The sequence below is a fragment of the Populus nigra genome, chromosome 6, assembly GCF_951802175.1.
Source record: "Populus nigra chromosome 6, ddPopNigr1.1, whole genome shotgun sequence".
Lineage (NCBI taxonomy): Eukaryota > Viridiplantae > Streptophyta > Magnoliopsida > Malpighiales > Salicaceae > Populus > Populus nigra.
Genome location: NC_084857.1, coordinates 3475723 through 3487855, shown reverse-complemented (window position 1 = coordinate 3487855; position 12133 = coordinate 3475723). Strand labels below are relative to the sequence as shown.

At 35.3% G+C, this 12133-nt stretch overlaps 1 protein-coding gene and 1 pseudogene across 1 annotated transcript; both read right to left on the bottom strand.

The window, feature by feature from the left end:
- Window positions 1-4026: 4026 nt before the first annotated feature.
- LOC133696548 (tropinone reductase homolog At5g06060-like) lies at window positions 4027-7477 on the bottom strand (annotated as a pseudogene).
- Window positions 7478-10278: 2801 nt separating this feature from the next.
- Window positions 10279-11561, bottom strand: LOC133695838 (zinc finger protein 10-like). Its single transcript, XM_062117800.1, has one exon. The coding sequence runs from the start codon at window positions 11434-11436 to the stop codon at window positions 10564-10566; it is 873 nt and encodes a 290-aa protein (XP_061973784.1). The 5' UTR covers window positions 11437-11561; the 3' UTR covers window positions 10279-10563.
- Window positions 11562-12133: the final 572 nt, after the last annotated feature.

Here is a 12133-nt window from a genome sequence, read left to right as displayed (position 1 = left end):
AATACTTTTTAAAAATATTTATATCGTTATGAAATATTAATATAAAAAATAAATTTAGAAAATAAAAAAATATTATTTTAATATATTTTAAAATAACAATTTAAAAATTAAGAGAAATCCTGAAAGGTATGTAACCTCATGTCATCATCAAATGACGGTACATCATGCAGAATATCTTATGTTTGGTAACTGTATGAGCAGACACGTGTCTATTCATGACGTGGAGCGGAAGGTGCAAAACCCTCTCGTTTCCTCGAGCTTAGACACGTGTCGAGCACTCACTCCTGCCCATTTTGCCGCCGTCTGCCCCAATTTTGGATAGGTATCCTCCCTCCAAGTTTTGTTCATTTTGCAATTGATGTTGACCCCAATTTATTAGTTTTGAAGGGGGCATTTTGTCCCTTATTTCTGTTTAATCAATACCTTTTTTTTTAATTATTATTCTCAGCAACTGCGCTGGTCCACCGCATGTTGTGAAAGGAATTCACTAGTATTGACTGGTGGGATACCCTCCGTCGTGCTCCCCACGTGCCCAGGCTTGCTTTTAAAATTCTTGGTTTTTTTTAGAATTTTTTTTTTATATCTTGACATGTTAATGATAAAAATAAATTTTAAAAAATATTATTTTAATATTAGTTAAAACATGAAATCCTGGTAAATTAGAGAAGGAGCTTTAATTAGATGATAAAGATGGGAGAATTTTACTAGAAATCTCAAATTAAAAACCTCGGAGGAATTGGGTGAGATTTAGAAATGAAAGACGGTTATTATATAACTCAAGATCCTGATAAAAATAAAACAAAAATTTTATGTTCTTGTTAAATGATAAAAACACGTATAACAAGGAATTCAATGCCAAAAAACTTAGCGTGTTCCAAGGTTTTTAACTAAGCGTATTCCAGCTATGTTCATGCCAAAAAAAATTTAACAATGAAAGATCCGGGGAACCTTCAATCCCAGCAACTACTAGTTCACGTCAACCCTAAACAGTAAATGAGAAGCACCCTGTTGTTGAGATTTTTTTTGAAAAATAATACACTCAGAAGAGAAGAAAGTTATCAGGAAATGACTAGGTTTTGAAAAAAAATTACAAAAACAATATAGTTTCTAAAACACCAATGTTCTGAATCGTGGTTGTTAAAAAACCGCTATTCAAAATAATAGTTTAAAAAAAATCTGCAGTTTTGAACCACGATTTAAGTAGCATATCTCATCTCACATGGATATGAGCGAGCAGTTGCATTTTATTATTTATTCAGGTAGGCATGTTGATTATAATTAGACAATCCACTATTTCCGGAATATATCGATGTGAGATGCACAAATAAATTTTATTTTTAGTAAGGTGCATCATGTAATTTACATGGAGAAATACATGGACCGACACTCGAGTATAACACGTCAAATCATAACACCAAACCCAATAGAAGTTCATTCACGCTAGGAGATTGAGTACGAGCCACGTGCATGTCGGATTCAAAATGCTGCAAATATTTATTACTTTTTACAGGCTTCGACAAAACTGTTGTGTTTTGTTCACGAAATTAATAATTTCTACTTGCTTCATACTAGGTTGGACAATTGTTACATGATAGTTGTTGCGACTGGTCTTTGTGATCTTGATGGTGATGACGAACTTGCTTGTCATCATGTATATGTTTGATTCGAGACATGCTATATTGCACTGGGTCTTTTAGGAGAGACATTGAATATAAATGATATTATATTAGAGGATGAAACCACACAGATAAGTGAATATTGTGTTGATGATGAAGCTGATCCATCCACTCGTCATTGCAAAAGACATAGATAGTCACAGACGTATCATCACGTCGTGTGTAACTATATTGTGTTATTTTTTGAAGTTAATGGTTATTTTTATCTGTGTTATTGCCTTTGTAATATTATTTTACCTAATTATCATGTTAAATTTAAAATTGCTTTACATATCATGCATTTCCTTGCTTATTTGATGCAAGTATGATTTAAAATTACTAATTAACATATAAACATGTGAATATGTTTTTAATATTTCAAATCATCCACTAATAACATAAAAAATACATATAAATAAAAATAATATCTAAAAAACACCCACATTAACTTGGTACTATAATTAATAAATAAAATTAATATTAAAATATCACACTTTTTAATTATAAGTTTAGTGTTTGATAAGTTAAGATTTGAGATGAAAAGCTCAACACAATTGCTATTATCATTAGCAATTGTACAGGGCCGCGACTGTCACTAGCGGTTTACGAATATAACTGCTAATGATAATAACTATTATTTATAAACGCTATTTTTATTAGTAGTTACTAAATAAAACCGCGTTTTATAACGGTAGTTGAGTTTAAATCTGTTATTTCTCAAATATTCTTGTCTCCTGTGATTTATCTCAAAATATTTTATCTAGACGTGCTAGTTTGATATTAGACGCTGTTATTAAAGAACTAAAACTAAATAGACTAGTTAAATTAAGTTTATTAGCCGAACTTATTACACGGACGGCAAGCAATTACTTAATTAAACCTGTCCTGCAAACTGTTTTGATTTCAAGTCTCAGTCTGGTAGCTGATTGATGGAGACCTCCATGGAGATGGAAACTGGGGTCCGGGGCTGTACAATCACCCACCATAAAAAAATGCCACGCGCAACATAAAAGCTGGCAAGCATAATGCTCATTTCTCACCTCCCTGGGAGGGGTGACGTAACACGAACCAGTTGACACGTGACTAAGAAAGCTTGCATGCAAGCCTGTCCAGTCGCTGACCTAACCTCAACTCTTTTTTTTTCCCTTCGCTTTATTACATTTATGAACCGGAAGCGGAGAAACAGAAACTGCCAAACTGGCATGCTCCTCTTTCTTGCTTGTGCCATTGTCTTTATCTCTTTCTTTCTCCTAGTAACATTAACGTAAGAAAGTACTCCATGCCCTAAAGCCTAAGAATGTTAAAAACAAAAGAACTGTGGTGTTTCATGACACGTATGTATAATGCGTGCTTGAATACTTTAATGGTATTTCAAACTTTAGGTCATGTGGTGACATAAATCAATTATTTATGGCTAGAGAATTTTTAAAGTTGGTTATGAAGAGACCGGGGATTATCCAACGTACCTGACTCATATGATGTAAGCCATAAAGGTTTCTGTGTCCGTTTTGCTCTCTCTCTATATATTATTAGGTTCGGAAAATAGCAGAATCCATTTTTAATTGTAAAAATGCATGGATGAGTCGTTGGTTTTTGTTTTCTTTATTTTCACTAGTTTCTATGTTCTTTGCATCTTTGGGGGCATGTGGGGAATTAAGTTCGTATAAAAAAAGAAGGGTCGAAATCATTGTCCCTGGATAAAGCCCGAGCCCGTTTGCTAACAATGGGCAGTGAAGGAGAGTGGAGATGGGTCATCACATGAAAGCATGCCTACAGAAAAAGACCTGACGAGGGCAACAACGGTCCAAGAATATATAAAAAAGGACAGATACTTGATTGGCTGATTATTATATTTGCCTACGTAATTGGACGATACGACGTCCAAATCATGATTCGAGAAGTTTAAGTTGAAAATCTTTGCTTATTCATGTTGATTTCAAACGGCAGCAAAGAACACCAAAAGTCTCCCAAGAGTAATACCTAAAGCTTAGAGGTTTTGGATTCAAATCCCAGAAAGGATAGAAGAACAGGTTACTCTGACTGTTAAGGGGAAAGAAAGAACGAGAAAAAACTTGAAACACCATATATCTTTAATAGCTAATGCTAAAAAATATAGAGATAAAAATTTGGAGCAAAATTAATCACAACCACTTACTAGAGAAGGCTGAGTGCTGCCAATATAACAGCGCTCCAAGCAGAAGGCCTTGGTTGATTAAACAGAAACGCTGGGAAATTACAAATGTGCAGAGCAATATAATGTTACGCCTGCAATCATTTCCGAGGAAAATAGTCGATTATCTCACAATCTGGTCTCATATGGGGTTAAATCCATTCACAGTAAATCCTCCATCAGTGGAAATATCTTGTCCGGTTATGTAAGCAGCAGCAGGTAGACAAAGAAATCCCACCAGGGACGAGACTTCCTTTGGATCTCCATCGCGCTGGAGAGGGGTTCGAGAGACAACTTTGTCCAAAGATACCTTGTCATCGAGCAACTGGAAAGAGTAGACCATATGATAGTTAGAAAAGTTGCTGTGGAATCAATTATTGGAATCTTATATGCAAATTCTTCTTAAAGCTAATATGTCATGCAACATCCGACACACTCCAACGATTCACCATGTTTCATGATATGTATATCACACACGCGCTCCCATCTCAAGACTATATGCCAAATTAAGATTATGGCTTGTTTAGTAGACATGCCGTCACAAAAAGAATGTCGAGTGGGTAATGAAGCTAGAAAAACTGAATTGTTGTCAAAAGACCACAAAATTCAGTTTGATTACTGCTTGGTAAGTGTTGCCAGACTGATGAACTGTAGCTAACTAAGATGCTCTACCATAAAAGATCTGAACAGACCAAGACATGAATCTTGTGACTTGCATCTGCTGGAAATAAAATACACAAGTATTCGGATGAACCTCTCAAGCTTTATCGATTAATTTACACGCTCTTTAACAAACTTATAAATTCTGAATACATCGTCCCTTCTATTTATATGGAGATCAATCCTCTAACTATCATAATCTAATGAATTCTAACTAACTAATTCAACAAGGATTCTAACAAACTAATCCAACACAAATCCTTTTTGACAAAGGAATCCTACATACGCTAGGATTTTTATCCAGCAACATCATATATTATATACATTTATTTAGCGATTGAGATATATGGGCTCTTTAGATAACTAACTGATCCTTGATAAAGATTAAGAGGTCTATAAGCAAGAGTTAATGCAAGGAAATTCAGTTTAGGAGGCATCTTCCTGACTTGACGAACCTCTAGACCCTTGGGGTTCTTAAGAGCAATGAGTGGTTTCTTGCAATAATGTGTTTCCATAGAATTTCACCAAAACGATAAAAGAGATTTGTCAAGCTTCCTAAAGCAAGAAACCATTTTAATGTTCCAAGGTTAATGGGTTAGGTTTAAAATCCTGATCGATACAAATGCTAGATATCAATTGCAACTCAACTTAGCTGGCAAAAACCATAAGTTTGACTAAACGTGAACAAAAGCATCCCTAAATGGAATCAGATACCTGCCTGCCGCTTACCATTCTCCATGTTATTAATGGCTTTAGCTTTTAAACCAATCCATGACCAGATTAAATAATTAATTCGAGATGATCTGGTGGCTTTCACTACTTAATACTTATAGCAGGAACAATGCCAGTGGTCTAGATGAGAATTTTGACATCAATGATGACGTGGTAATACTTCAAAAGGATGCTAACATACCATAAAGGAAAGACTGGGAGCATTGTTCAAATGATTCATCTATATGCAAAAAAGAGTTTCCCAGAGTTTCTCAAAAGACAGAAAAATACATCATACTGTAAGAAGGTTAGAAAATCATACGTGTTCCACAAGCGAGGTTCTGATATACCAGGGTGCAACACAGTTCGTCCTGATATTGTCTTTTGTCCACTCACAAGCCAAAGTTCTTGCAAGTCGATTAATTGCCCTGTGAATAGAAAATTGGAAGAAAGCCCTTTTGACTTTTTCACAACCACCAAGTTCTCACTCATACTTAGAGCGTGTTTGGCAGTGTGATTGCGGGTGCTTTTCAAATAACTTTTCATGCTAAAATACATGCCAACGATATTTTTTTATTTTTTTAAAATTATTTTTGACATCAGCACATCAAAACGATCCAAAACGTACAAACCATATTAAATTTTAGCAAAAAAAAAAAAAAAAAAATTCAAATTTTTTATTTGAAAAGGATACTAGATTTCAACAGCTACTCACCTTTACTTGCTCCATAAATCGATCCAGTACCTAAATGCACAAGATCCGCAACAGAGGAAATGAATACAATGCTTCCTGCTCCAGATGCTTTTAGAAGAGGATGTGCAATTTGAGACAAATGGTATGCAGATTCGAAATTAGTCGCCATGACTTTAAATTCTTCAGCAGAATAAACAGTGGTAGGCTTCCTGATAAATTTGCCAACATTGTTTACCTAAATAACATATCATCCACATTAAATCTCGGGAAAGTGTAGAAAACAATAACTCTCTTTCCACGGATTCTTGCAAATGGGAGGGATAGGAGTGGATAATTATCTCTGGCGGCTGATATAAATGGGGTTCATAGGCACCCAAAAGCGCACAAAGAAGAATGAAAAAGATATTTGGTAGGAACGATGCAACATCACGGACAGAAATAATAATTAGATCATCATTACAATATCATGGGTCATCTAAGCAGCATTTGTTTATCAAAAGTACAAGAACCATTTGGAACAGAACTTATCCAGTTGAACAGTCAAGCCTTTCTCCTTCAAGCACAAACCATAAAATTCCCAATTGAACTAACACGACGTAATAGCATAAGAACTGAGCAGACATATGACACAAAATCAACCCTACGTCATCAAACCAAAGAAAGTTATTCCTAAAAATTGAAGATGCAAAGTCATGGCTTCCAATTAACTAGCCACCTTAAAGTCAACAAGGGTGAAATGTAAAGATCGCTTTTGTGGCAAAGAGCCGATGAATGCCTAAAAGAGATGAATCAATGGAACTGAATCAAAGCGCCACTTTTAGCAACGCCTTCAAACAAAATTGCTAATGCATACACAAGCTGTAAACCATACGCTTAAATGATGAGTAAAACAATTCACGAAAAAATCCAATTTCCGCAGAAACTGCAAAGATGTTTCAAAGACCAAGTTTTTACAGGGTTACTTACAATAATGTTGAGCTAGCCATCAAAAACACAACCCACTTCCTCTATAAGCTTCTCCCTCTGGACACGACAAGATGCATCACAAACTGACCCAGTGACCACAAAACCTTTAGCCTCCTATTCTTTCAAGCACTTATTGAGCTCTTCTTCATTTCTAGAGCATGTATGCACTCTCGCTCCTAGCCCAGCAAGTTCCTCCACTGTTGCATTCCTAATAAAACGCACAGATAACACGCTCAAGGATTAAAAAAGAAGTGATTCCAGATAACGGGCCATCTTTGAATTATAAAGAAATGTGCTTCTTAGAAGACTTCAAAATCCATGAAGAGAAAAAAAAAAGATAAAAGTTGTAAACTTTGGTGTTAAAGACAGAGGGATAGAGAACCCGATTCCACGAGTACCACCAGTGACAAGAGCAGTCATTCCATGAAGAGACCATCTGGAGTCTTTGAAACTGCTGCTCTCTGGTCTCTGCCATTGCCAGCCATTGATTTTCTCTCTGATTTGACAGAGTATTGGTGTGTGTCTTTAGGAAGCCTACGCTCGTCCAACGTAAATCAAATGAAGATGATTTTTGTAGCTTTGGACGACAAATGACCCTGTCTGTGTCGTTTCTCTCTTTCCTTTTTTTTTTCTTTATATATATATATATATATATATATATTCTCTTTTAAAAATCTTGTCAAGCTGATATTTCTACTCAACTATTTGAAACTACTAATTTATTAAATAAGACTGGGCCAGCTGATGTCCAATCAAACCCAATTTGATGCACGTATAAGCTTATCACATCGTCTAATGGGCCATGGAGTCATTGACAGAATGACAGCCCATTTCACTGACAACTATCTGTAGCCATAGTTCCCTATCTGTTCGTACAAAGAGATTATTAATTATTATTCACAATGGAATACTCCGTATATATACAAAAGTATAAAGCACTATTTTGTTTTCTTCCAAGGTTTTCAAATTTCATTTTGCCCGAGATATCAGGTTATTTTGGATTTTTTTTATATCTAAATTACAGTTAAGATATTCCAAGTTTATTTTATTAATTCAATTTTAAATAAAAGTTAATTTGACAAAATTAAAATGTAATTTTATTATCTTTACTTACTAAGTAAAGAGATCCAATCTAAAACTAAAATCTAAATCCTATTTTATTCCTATTTTTTTTTGTATTAAAACGTTTTTATTTTTTTAATATTTATTTTTTCTGAATTATTCTTCCAAGTTAAAATTATTTTTAACTGGAATGGAGTTTACATATTTTCTCAAACATCTTGGGATGGAAATGTACAAGATATACACGAGACATGCAGCGAGACATTTCATGCACGCACGCTAGTCTGTAGCATGGAACAAACAGATATTTTTTTCTTGATCTTGTTAGGGGACTAGTTTGTCTCAGAAACCGCTCCTGCCATTTCCGAACGCTCACCAGCCAACTCCATTGGCCTAAAATACAGCTCAAGTTCTAGGCCTCTTGGGAGGTTTTGTGAAGTGATGGACTTAAATAATTGAACAGTTAATGTTTAATTTGCTTTAGGAGCTTAGTTAAGTGGATCCTGCTGCATCTCAATGTTACCGGAGATGCAGCATGTAGAATCCGAGGGAGACCGGAAAAGAGTCCTTCTCAGAACCGATTACTCTCAGGTCTCACTCTGCAGGCCAGCAGACTAGAAACTGCTATCCAATAGCGAATGCTGTCGTGGGACATAAAAGTACGCGTACACTATGGCCAAAGGAGCAAGCCATGTCTACTATTTCCGAGCACTCTACAACTTTACAAAGCATCCTAAATACAGTAAATCCCTACCCACCCCACGCACAAATAAGCTAAATAGGCAGGGAGAGGGAGAGAGAGATCAGCTTCTTCTCCACATTCCCATAGTAAAATCTATGAAAGCAACAGAGAAACAGACATATCATATTGTCCATGTGCACCTCTCTGAAGCCTAATCTGTCACTACATCAGTATTTGATTCAGATTCATAAATATGCAGCTCCTTAACCTATACACCAGACAAAACTCGCAACCAATTCTCTTTAATCTCTCTCTTACAAAAACCATAGAAACCCGAGTAACCAACCTCACTTTCCCTTTATGTTTGTCTTTGTATCTATCAAAGTCAAAACTCACGGGAAAAACCCACCTCAAGATTAACAACACAACAATCTTCAATAGTCTAGTATTTAAATATATCTAGAACAATACATCTATATATATATATATATGATTTCTTTACTGGACACCTTAAATTTCCTGCATGTGCAGCAACGTGTCTCAATTTCTCTTCGTCTCGCACCATTTGTTTTTGCCGTGAAAAAACTCTTTTGAAATTTTTATATTTTTAAATTGTTTTAATACTACATGTAAAAAATAAAATTTAAAAAATAAAAAAATAAATTATTTCTATGTATTTAATTATCTAGCTCCAAGTCAAATTAAAGCGCTGTTTCATCAATTTCCCTTGTTAAGAAACGCTGAAAAAACAAAAATGTACAATACAACCCTTAACTGGGCGTTTATTAAGGAAGAACAGTCTATATCAAAATGTGGCTAAATGGCAACTATTATTGTACTAGCATTACTTTACTGAATTCCTGTCCAGTAACCACACAGGTCTAGCTGAGGGTCTCAAAAAATGTTAATTTCTTAGACATTTTTAGGCTTCTATAGGGTTTGGTCGTTGATAGTGAATAGATTCAACAGTAACATGTACATACAAAAGAGCGCGTAAATAGTGTCGATGATGTGATCTAGACATGTAGCAGTAACTGTACAAATATCTATATTTTACTCAATTTGATTCTAAAGAGCTGGTGCATGTTTGTGGACGATATGGAGATTTTTAGAGAGGAAGGAATAAGAAAACAGGAAGTGTGTGGATTTATTCTGGGTTGGATTCAAAGGAAAAGGTGCTGGTACTGTAATAGCTGGTTTTTTGGTGAAAGGTGATAATAAAAAGGTGAAATGAGAGATGATGTTCCCTAATGTTAATCCACAAGCATGTAGCTGAAGTGACTCACTGTCAGTTCTTTCACCCCTTTTAAAACCCCACTCTCTCTATCTCTCTTCTGAAATTGCCTAGCTGACGTCTAATGAAGTTTAGTGTGCAAAGGAAGATTTACCCTGTTTCCCGTACAGTCTTGGCTAAACTTTTTCCGCCTGAACCACGCTGAGGGATTTGAATCCTAATGGCTATCCATCTTCACTAATTAACTATATATCCAGGTATACCTACGTTCTCAAAAGTAGGTTTCATAATGCAGAAACCTAGCTAATACATTTTTTTTTTATGAATTAAGTACCCTAATACAATTAACATCCCTCTACATGACATTCAAAACCTCCGATCATTTTCCATGAATTATAGAATAGATCGAAGTGCCAAATTAAGAGAGGCTGTGTGCTTCTATCGTTTTTCATAGGCAAAACTCCTTGCCATTAATTGGAACTGATAAACAACGAAGTGTAAACAGTACATATCAGAAAAGAGATGTAGAGGAAAAGCTTTTTATTCTTTTAGTTTTGATATTAGTACAAGAGTTCTCTGCCTATCATCCATTAGATCATGAAATCTAGAGAAAGGGGAAAAAAGAGTAAGTGCCAAATCAAGAAAGACCATTTCCTTTCTTATCGTGCTAATTAAAACATGTGCTTCAACCCCATACAATTGCACTCTAAAGCTGCCGCTGCTACCACTTCATCTTTTTGGTGTCTCACCAAGCCTGAGTTCAAGATCTATGCCCTCCTTGGAGCTAGAAGTAGGTCCGGTTGCCTCTGATTGAAGAATGTATCTATCATTTGGACGTGGCTTAACCAACAGTGAGAGAACTGAAACATTGGTTCTAGGCCTTTTGCAACTGATTGCCTCATCACCACAAGAACCAGGTGATAATAAACCGTGGCTATTAATAACAGAACCCAGGTCCATAAATAAGTCAGTCGCAACAAACTTATCATGGTTCAAGCATGGAACCTTCACTTCACCTTGATTCCTTTCTGCTTCAGGTTTTGAATGAAGTCTAACTGACAAAGAATGATCTGAGCCTGATAAATTATCATGGAGATAAGGATACCCTTTTTGCTGTTCTTGAACGAAGGAAGAAGAAGGGGGAGAAACAAAGGCATGTTCACTTAAATTTTCTTGATTGGACAGAGTTGATGCAATATTAGCAGCTCTAGAGACAGAAAGTTTGGGGTCAAGATCATAATTATCTAAGGTACAAACCTGATCAGATGGGAAATAAGACCCTAATGGTTTGAGTGAACTTTGGATATGATTTTGATGTTGAAAAACATAATTATGAGGACTAAGAGATTGCTTAAGCCTAGCCCTATCCCTCCTATGAACATTCATGTGACCACCTAGGGCTTGAGCTGACCTGAATTCTCTGTTACAAAAACTGCAAGAATAAGATCTTGGCGGCCAGATGCATCCACCAAGATGCCCAGATGAATCTTCTGCAAAAGCTTTCTCTTCCCACGAACCACTGATGGATTTCATTGATGCTGGCAGCTGTGACTTCAAGAGTTGTTTCCTCTTCATCCACAGCCAGTATTGAGCATGTTCCATGGTGATATATAACACAAGAAATGTTGAATTAATGGAGACTGGAAGGAAACTCAGAGGTAGGTTCTGAATGGAAGCTTTAATGCAAGGCAAGAGGTTAATATAGAAAAGGTACAACTAGAAGTGCAGTTCTGTATTCACTCACTATTGAATACGTGAAAGCTACTTGAGAATCTAGAAAAAGCTCAGCTGAAAAAGTCTTCGTTTCTAGTTTTATGATACCGGGTTTAGTCTTCTTATTTGGCTCTTCCATTGAAGCTATGCAGTTGGTTTTTGGCTTGTTCGATACAGTCGCTGTTAGAGGGTATTATTTTGGCAATTTTTTGAAATGTGACATTTAAGTGTATATCTTCCGATCCGATCCACATGCGTGGAATTACTTCCAGTCATTAATAATAGACGAGACATTGGATTATAATACCACCCTTGTATACTATACTGCCTACCTAAGTAGCTATCTCTATTTATTTTCTAGTAACTGCTGGGACTTTTGTTTTTGTTTTTTTTATATATATATACACGTTGAAGATAAAAATTACAGTAATGAGTGATTTTTAAAATATATATTTTTTGAAAATATATTAAAATAATTTTTTTTAACATTAATACATCAAAATTAATGATATGAAAATATAAAAATAATTTAAATTAAATTATAATAAATAATTTTTAAAAAAACGAAAAAAAAAACAGTACGAAC